At 49.1% G+C, this 9,721-nt stretch overlaps 1 protein-coding gene across 1 annotated transcript in view; it reads left to right on the forward strand.

The window, feature by feature from the left end:
* LOC139835770 (uncharacterized) overlaps nucleotides 1–7,992 on the forward strand; it is a 32,196-nt gene extending 24,204 nt beyond the window's left edge. The window contains exons 2-4 of the mRNA XM_071825635.1: nucleotides 7,286–7,408; nucleotides 7,487–7,540; nucleotides 7,628–7,992. Of these exons, the coding sequence (XP_071681736.1) occupies nucleotides 7,286–7,408; nucleotides 7,487–7,540; nucleotides 7,628–7,992 (542 nt within the window). The remainder of the gene's footprint in view (nucleotides 1–7,285; nucleotides 7,409–7,486; nucleotides 7,541–7,627) is intronic.
* Nucleotides 7,993–9,721: the final 1,729 nt, after the last annotated feature.

Below are 9,721 nucleotides of genomic sequence, written 5' to 3' on the forward strand. Positions count from 1 at the left end.
CGATAGTCCTTCATGAGCTTCTTTCTCCCAAAGTTGTATCTGGGCTTGACTTATTTCCTTCTTCAACTCCCGTGATAATTCTTATTCCACTCCTCCAGTGCTCTTCCTACTCAAGGCGTCTGCTACTACATTAGCCTTTCCTGGAGTATAATTGATGGTCAAATCATAATCCTTGATTAGTTCAAGCCATCTTTTCTGTCTCATATTGAGTTCCTTCTGAGTGAAGAAGTACTTGAGACTCTTATGATCCGTATAGAGCTCACACTTGGCTCCATAGAGAAAATGTCTCCAAGTTTTAAGTGCAAATACTACTGCTGCTAATTCTAAGTCATGCGTTGGATAGTTCACTTCATGAGGTCTGAGTTGCCTCGATCCATAAGATATTACTTTCCGATCTTGCATGAGTACGCAACCCAATCCATGCTTGGATGCGTCACAGTACACGGTGTAATCCTTGCCAACTTCCGGGACTGCTGACACCGGTCCTGTGGTGAGTTTCTCTTTCAGAGTCTGAAAACTCTTCTCACACTCATCCGACCACACAAATGGTGTGTTCTTCCTTAACAGATTAGTCATTGGTCCTGCTATCTTGGATAATCCTTCAATGAATCTCCGATAGTATCCTGCCATTCCTAAGAATCCTCGGATTTCCTTAACAGTCTTTGGTGCTTCCTAGTCTAAAACTGCTGCTACCTTGCTTGGGTTAACAGCTATTCCATCCTTGCTAATAACATGACCAAGAAATTCTACTTGATCTAGCCAAAACTCACACTTGCTGAATTTGGCATAGAGTTGATGTTCTCTTAGTGTTTACAACACTATCCTCAGATGTTCAGCATGTTCAGCTTTATCTTTGGAATATATCAAGATATCATCGATGAATACGATGACAAACTTGTCTAAACATGGCATGAAGATCTTATTCATAAGATTCATGAAGATTGCTGGGGCATTGGTTAATGCAAAAGGTACTACTAGGTATTCATGATGTCTGTACCTTGAGACAAAGGCTGTTTTCGGAACGTCTTCCTTCTTGATCTTTATCTGATGATAATCGGATCTTAGATCAATCTTGGAAAAGACTCCCGCGCCTCTAACTTGATCAAAAAGATCTTGTATTCTAGGAAGTGGGTACTTGTTATTGATAGTAACATTATTCAGAATCATGTAGTCTCCGCACATCCTTCGGCCTCCATCTCTTTTATCCACGAATATCACACAGGTGATCCCCATGGTGAGATACTCTCCTGTATGAATCCTTTCTGTTCCAAGTCATCCAATTGTTCCTTGAGTTCTTTCAACTCCTTAGGCCCCATCTTGTATGGTGCTTTAGCAATTGGAGCTGTTCCTAGAATTAGGTCGATAGTAAACTCTATCTCCCTATCTGGTGGCATTCCAGGTAATTCTTTAGGAAAAACATCCTGGAATTCATTCACTACAGGTATATCCTCCAGCTTTACTTCCTTCATGCTATTCAATTGTAGCTCTACTTCTATATGTGTATGCTTATCTACTTGGTAGATCATTCTACTTCCATCGGGGCTTTTCAAAGACATTGTCTTGTTCAGACGGTCTATCAATGCTCCATTTGCCTCTAACCAATTCATACCAAGAATGACATCAATGTCCTTCATCGGTAAAATGAACAGGTCTGCGTCAAACGCGCACTTATTGATCATAATGACTTGTCCTTGTTTGGTATGGGTTACTACTATCGTTCCCCCCGCAGAAAGTATGGTTATGGGTGTATCTAACTTAGTGCAACTAATCCCATGTTTGATGATGAATTGATGAGAAATGAATGATGTAGTTGCACCAGTATCAAAAAGTACTTTGCCAGGATGAGTAAGTATCTGAAGCGTACCTATCACTGCCTGATCGGAGTTCACCACCTCCTCCAAGCTGGTGCAGTTCAACTTGCCGAAGGGTTTCTTGTTCTTCCAGTTCCCTCCGGTGTTCCCGCCTCAGTTTCCTCCTCCTCCTGACTGACCTCCTCCATTCTTCTTCTTAGGGCAATCCCTAAGCATGTGTCCTTCCTCGTGACAACCAAAGCATATTATCCTTGGTCTCTTGCAATCCTTGGAAACGTGTCCTGGTTTTCCACAGCTTCGGCACAATATCTGATTTGCAGGCTGGAATCCTTGGTTCCTCCTTTGGTTGTTGTTGTTGTTGTACCTTGGTTTGAAACTCAAGCCAGTGTTAGGCTTGTTGCTGACATATCTCTTAGGCTCAAATTTAGCCTTCTTTCTCTTTTCCTCTTGCAGCTGCTTGAAATCATCTTCAAGAGTGATGGCTGCATCCACCAACTCCTGGAACTCGATAGCTCTCATCATCTTGAGTTGTACCTTGAACTGGGGACTTAATCCCCGCAAGAACCTTTTCTTCTTCTTGTCCTCGGTATTGACCTCCTCAACTGCATACCGGGACAGCTTTGAAAACTCCCTGACATAAGTCAGGATGGCCTTATCTTTCTGCTCGAGACTCTCGAATTCTCGACGCTTCAATTCCACTATAATTTTAGGGACATTGGATTCCCTGAATTTCCTCTTGAACTCTTCCCATGTAAACACCTTTTCAGCCGGATAAACGGCTACTATGTTATCCCACCACGATGCGGCGGGTCCACATTACAAGTGTGTTGCGTATCTGACCTTCTCCAGGTTGTTGCATCCTACAGTATTGAGCTTTCGCTCAGTGTCCATCAACCAATCCTCCGCGTCCATTGGTTCATGCGCGTATGCGAAGGATATTGGCTTGGTATTCTGGAAGTCCGACAAAGTGACTCCCTGATTATCTGGCCTCTCCACCCTGTTCTGCTGAAGCAGCTCCTGAAAGAACTTGTTTTGCTGCTCCATAGTCATACGTTGCCTTTCCTCCAACATTTGCATGTATTGGAGGAAGTTCTGTTGCGTCATAGGTGGTGGTGGTGGTGGAAACTGGTTTCTGGCTGCTTCATCAGCCTCCTCCTTCTGCTTGGCCTCGCGCTCGAGGCGTTGTGCTTCACTCTCCTCACCCGTCGCTCCCGACATATCCCCCACACAAAGTGGTACTCATAGTTACTCCATGCGCAAGTTTTCTGAGCTCAACTTTGTGCACAGAACTAGTCACTCAATGGAAATCAAGAAGCAAATCCAAATCATACCAAACATATACCATGTATATACATACTTAAGTGGTTTTATTACAATACTCAGTGACGATGTGAGTATGCAAACTCACTTATTGAAGTATATGTACAACTTTCTACAAATATTACACACTACAATACATGTGGTACAACTGTATTGTAGTCTCGCCTCCCATGGTGGTCTCTAGTCGTGCTTTACTCCCGGTACATCCAGGCTTCCATCCGGTCGAACGTGTAGTCCTCCTGGCAGAATCTAGAACATAGGGTCTTCCCGTCGGCTGGTAGTCGGAATCAGAGGATGATCCCAGGGAGAAATCTGTGTTCACGAACTGATTATTCAATACATCATAATCCACCCATCGGGTGTACTCCCCTGTGACTCCGCCATAGGTATTTCCACCGTCAGTATCTGACTCAATCAGTATAGGGTAATCCTCATAGTCTCCCCTATTATATTGATTGTTCTGGAACTGGGTTGTGGCGTCCTCATTCATCTCAGAATTACCTCTGACTGGATCGCCTGAGCTTCCCGTGTCTGACCCCCAACGCCAACCTGTTGAGTTCTCTATAGGAGTCTCGGAACGCTGATGGTTTCCGGATTCCTCTCCACCCTCATATCCTCCATGGAAACTACTAGGATAATACCTAGGTGTAATGGGTGTGGTTTGTTGTTCGGGATGGTCAATACTAATGTAATCACCAGCTGAATAAACTGGTGTGTGAACCTCACCCTCCATTGGTTCTTTTCCCTTCGCCTCCTCCTTGGGCTCAGTGAACTCTTCTAACATTGTATCAATTGCCCCCGACAGATGTCGGTTCAACTCACTACAAGAAAAGTTCTGATAGGCAACGTCCCAAAATCGTCCGCTAAGGGGTATTTTTCGTCGCCTATGGGCCTAACCCGACGATATGGGTTCTGTTGTCGAAACTGCGTCAGGCAAATTCCTACCACGTTTTTTCGGCCCGTCGCGCTTGGGTGCCCTTCCGCCACGGAAAATTGGACCGTTGCAGAAGTGTTTCCGGGAGCCCGTTGACTGCTGACGTCATGCAAACTGCCACGTGGCAGACACCGTTAACTGGCACTTAACGGCGTTAACCGGCTGAAACCCCGTGGTAGATGGTAGGCCCACACGAGGCCTGCCAAATCTTAAGCGGGCTGGCCCATTAAGTTTGCGGGCCGGGCCAGCTGACTTAGTTTGACCGGTCAACTATATAGCTGGGCTGGACCATTAGTTACGTGGGCCGGGCCTAACCTCTAAGGTTGACTGGTCAAAACATTAATGGGCCGGCCCACTAAGCATGTGGGTCGGGCCGAATGCACTCGTTTGACCGGTCAACAGGCAAAAAGGCCGGCCCACAAGACATGTGGGACCCAATTTCCTGTTATCGGGCCGGCCCATTTTACAAGTGGGGTCCACCTTAAAGCAAGTGGGCCGGCCCAAGAAGTTATTGGGCCGGCCTAAGAAGTTATTGGGCCGGCCCAATTAGCATGTGGGTCCCACTTTCCTGCTACCGGGCCGGCCCATTTAGTACGTGGGGTCCACAATAGATCAAATGGGCTGGCCCAACAAAAAAGTGGGCCGGGCCAAAAACATGGGTGGGTCCCATTTTCCTGTTAAAGGGCCGGCCCATTTAGTATGTGGGGTCCACCACATTGCCAGTGGGCCGGCCCAGCAAGATAGTGGGCCGGGCCAAAAACAGGGGTGGGTCCCACTTTCCTGTTAAATGGCCGGCCCATTTAGTATGTGGGGTCCACCACATATCCAGTGGGCTGGCCCAGCAAGATAGTAGGCCGGGCCAAAAACACAGGTGGGTCCCACTTTCCTGTTAAAGGGCCGACCCACTCAATATGTGGGGTCCACCACATAGCTAGTGGGCTGGCCCAACAAGAAAGTGGGCCGGGCCAAAAACACGGGTGGGTCCCACTTTCCTGTTAAAGGGTCGGCCCATTTTGTATGTGGGGTCCACCACATAGCCAGTGGGCTGGCCCAACAAGAAAGTGGGCCGGGCCAAAAACACAGGTGGGTCCCACTTGCCTGTTAAAGGGCTGGCCCATTTTGTATGTGGGGTCCACCATATAGCAAGTGGGCCGGCCCAACAAGATAGTGGGCCGGCCCAATAAGCAGGTGGGCCCATTATCGTGTTAACGGGGCGGCCCAATAAGTAAGTGAGCCGGCCCAAAATGAAAGTGGGTCCCACACTACTGTAAATAGGCCGGCCCAATCTGTTCTAGGGCCCTGGTTGTTTGACTAGTCAAATTGCATTAAATTTCATGAGCCTACAATCTGATATCAATGATACACACAATTACATACACAAATAAAATAACAGGAAAATTACAAGGCAATTAATGTGCCCAAATAAAAAAATTACATAGAATCATTGAAGACTTCTATTAGCATCATCAATAACACGTTGACAGTTGGCAATCGCCTTGATTGAATCTTGTGTACTCTTGGTCAACATATCAGCTACAGATCTTAAAGCAGCAATACCATGTCTTTTATAAAGTACAGCCTTGAGATATTTACTGTTTGATGAAAAGAATGGTCTAGGTTGACAGCTATGAGAGGATGCATTAGAATAAAGATCAGAACTTTTTGTGGGCCTCTCTTCTGATGAAGATTGCTTCATCACAACTGCATTCTGATAATAATGCAAAAAGAGTTAAACGATGAACTATGCAAACATGTATTAAGCATTGTCGATATGAGATAGTCACAAGTACTAAGCACAGACTTACATTATATCGTTGCATAGGCTCACCCCGGAACCTTTTTTGCGCTCTATCTTCTACTAAGGACTTCTTCATTACAACTGCATTCTAGTAATATTGCAAACATAGTTACAACAGTAGACTATTCATGTTGGGGGGATAACCCCCGGTATGCCAAAGGCATGCCAAACCGGATGGTTTGAGCCATCAAGATACCGGTTTAATGTTCTTGCCGGAAGCCTAGTAGGAATCCGGGAGAGCAAGGCTAAACCGGTATCCCCAAAGGGGTATGCCGGAACCCGGTATAGAAGATACCGGAAAGGAGAGCCTGTCGGCAGGTCTGGTCAAAGATTCTCTTCAGAGCAAGAAGACAAGGATGAGCCAAGCAAAGTAACTTTATTCAGAGCCCTGGCGCCAAAGAGAGAGGTGACGTCCAAAGAAGCCGGAGGACATCAGCAGCCCTGATAAAAGAAGGCCCCGGTGTCATCTATGATTAAAGTAGCTTTGTACAGTAGCTCTGTAAAGTAGTTTGTCCAGTCAAAGATGCCGTTAGGGTTTCTTGCAGTGTAAGCCACCCTCTCCCCTATATAAGGAGAGGGGGCAGCCCTTCTCAAAAAGAGGGCAAGTATGTACGCGTGTATGTAGGAAGGCAGAGCCTGTAGCTTGTGCATCAATGAAAATGGTGATCTAGAGGGAGTTCTTCCTTGTGTCTTTCTTCTTCAACCTCTGGCCTTGGCCAAGTTCTTGAGGAAACCATCCGGAATCTCTTCCCACCTGATCGCAAACCCTCCCCCGAATCCTCTTGCGTCCATTCGGCCCCAATCTAAGCCATCCTATGGCATCTGCTCGTTCACCACGACGACAGTTGGCGCCCACCGTGGGGCACCTCCTGCCGCATGAAGGCCACCGGCCTCCTCGGCCGCATTACGGAGTTTCAGCGCCAAGGCCGGGACCTGGGGCACCTCCTGCCGTACGCCCAAAAGTGGAACGCCGCGGACATCACTCCGGCGACCCGCGGCATGGGCAAGGATCGGCTGCCGGCACCTGATCCTGTCGGGGATCGGTGTTCTGAGGAGCACTTCATGCGGCTCCGGGCTGCCGTAAAAGAGCTTGACAGCGCGTGGTACGATTCCACGAACAATCTGACGGTATGTTCTATTAACTTTCAACCTTTGCCGGTTTCTTCGTTTCCGGTTCCGCTTTATCTTTTCCTTAGTTTCATGCCGGTTTCTCTCTTGTCTATCTTCCCAGTCCCCGAGTTTTGTGGTGAGAGCGCAGCTCTTAGCGCAAAACTTAACTTAAGTTTCTAGCGCAAAACCGGCACCTTTGCCGATCCCGAGTTTCGGGTTAAACATCTTCTTCTTAACACATAATTTACCTTAGAAATGCGCAAAACCGGCACCGCCAAATCCCGAGTTTCGGGTTAAGAACTTGGTTCTTAGCACAAAATTTTACCTTATTTCTTCTTTTTCTTGAACAGGTCACCGCTGACACTCGGAAGGCCCTCTTCGAGGAGCTTTTATGGGAGCACCGGGAGCTCGCTGAGGCACATGACAAGTGCCAAGGTAAGTTTTTCGTTTCACCGGCATCTTTGCTACCGGAAACCTCTTTTCCTTGTGATATTTACAATTTCTGTTCAACAGTGATCCCGGAAGCTTCCATCGATGCTCTCAAGGAGCAGCTCGCCACGGCCCAACGTACTATTTTTTCCTTTCTCCTTTGAACTTGGTTTCTTTTCAGTTTTACTAGTGTAGCCTTGCTAACACTCATTTTTCGATTCTGAGGGGAGAAGGATGAGCTCAGCCGGCAGCACCAGGAGGAGCTAAACGCCCTCAAGACCAGCTACCAGGAGCTCAAGTCTCAGTTGATTCAGCTGGGGCTTGACCACGCCAAGGCCCTCAAGGCCGCTGAAGTGACTGCAGCGGCCAAGTTGGACGAGGCTCTGGAGAATGCCTGCAATGCCACTGTGGTGTTGCGGGCAGAGCTGGAGGAGATGACCAAGGCCCGGAAGGGTGCCGAGGAGAAGGCCGCGCGGCTGGAGGAGGGGCACAAGGAGTGCGATCAGCTGATCCTGCAGACCGACACACTTGCCCTCCGTAAGTTGAAGAAGCGGGCAAACGTCTCACAAGTGGGACGAATGCCGATGTAAGCCTCCATGAAGGTGGCATAACAAGAGAGATAGAAAATGGCGTTGCCAGGAAGGTGGTGAGGTTGGAGTTCGTAGAAATCTAGGAACTCCCGGAAAAAAGTAGAGGCAGGAAGGCCGAAGCCACGCTCAAAGTGAGCAAGAAAAACAACAAACTCGTCGTCTTCCGGATCCGGTTCGATCTCGTCATCCGGAATCCGACAGGAAACTCCTTCCGGAATCCTTCGAGACCGGTACAGCCAATCAATCTCGAACTCAGTAACGTTGGAGCCCATCCAGGCTCCGCGAGTGGGTGGGGAAGGCTCCTCGCCGGAAGATTGGCTGGAGCTGCTAGAGGCTTGGCCAGAGCTGCTGGCCTCTTGGCTACCGGAAGCTTGGCTAAAGCTACCGGATTCTAGGTTGCCGCCGGACTCTTGGGGGTTACCGGATTCCTGCTGGCTGCCGGAATCGGTTTCCATTGGATCTGAGGCCGTAGATTCACCGGGAGAAGGTCTACGGCGCTTAAGAGAAAGGGAAGAAGAAGATGCGGAGGAGGATTCCTCGTCGGACATCGCGAGGGTAGGTGGAGAAACAGAAATCCCAGACTCGAACCCCGCGTGAAGATCTACGAGTAAGAGGAAAACCAAAGAAAAAGGAGCAAATGAGAACACCAAAGGCTCAAGATCTGGAAAGCAAGCGAACGCCGAGTAAAGAGAAATTAATACCAACCTTGAGCGGCGCGGTCGCTGGGGAGAGAGTTTGCTGGCGAAGAAGCGGGTCTACAGCCGCCGGCGAGCACCGTCGACGGCGAGGCGGAGAAGCTCGCGAAGAAGCACAAATGCGGCAGACGCGAAGAAGTTGCTGCCGAAGATCTCCGCACAGCGAAGTCCGGCGGCGGCACGGCGTGAGTTCGCCGGGCACCGAAGCTCGAACGGGCGACGGCGGACGGAGAGCGGCGGAGGCGCAAAGGCGTGGAGCTCTGTGCGCGAAGGAGAAGAATGCGAAGAAGATGAAGAGGAACGGGCAGTTGCGTTTATATAAGAGAGAGAAAGTGGGCGTGGAACCGCTGGGCCGCGGCGGTTCGCCTCGCGGCCACGGCGGTTCGCATCATGGGCCGCCACGTGTCAAGGAGATACACGCAAAAACAGGAGGCCACACGGAGATACCCAAAGGATCCAGAGCGGCTAGTGGGATCCGCTGCGGTGCATTTAATGCGTGCGCGGGAGTCGAAACGATGTGACAGCGGACACTGGCGCGTCAGTTACAGTGCGCATGTCACTGGCAGGCGCGGGACCCGATATATTCTCGACTTCGCCGAGGAGGGAGTAAAGACACAAGGTGCCGGAGAAAAGAGGTGCCGGAACAAGCCTTGCGAAGAGAAGAAAAGGAACAAGGGTAAAGGTGCCGGAACCAAGCTCAAAAGATGAGTGACTAAACCGGTATCTTAAAAAGATGAAAACCTGGCATGGTCCGTAGGATAGGATCCTCCAGACTATACCAGCTTCGGGGACTAATGTTGGGGGGATAACCCCCGGTATGCCAAAGGCATGCCAAACCGGATGGTTTGAGCCATCAAGATACCGGTTTAATGTTCTTGCCGGAAGCCTAGTAGGAATCCGGGAGAGCAAGGCTAAACCGGTATCCCCAAAGGGGTATGCCGGAACCCGGTATAGAAGATACCGGAAAGGAGAGCCTGTCGGCAGGTCTGGTCAAAGATTCTCTTCAGAGCAAGAAGACAAGGATGAGCCAAGCA

This window comes from Lolium perenne, chromosome 2 (assembly GCF_019359855.2).
Source record: "Lolium perenne isolate Kyuss_39 chromosome 2, Kyuss_2.0, whole genome shotgun sequence".
Classification (NCBI taxonomy): domain Eukaryota; kingdom Viridiplantae; phylum Streptophyta; class Magnoliopsida; order Poales; family Poaceae; genus Lolium; species Lolium perenne.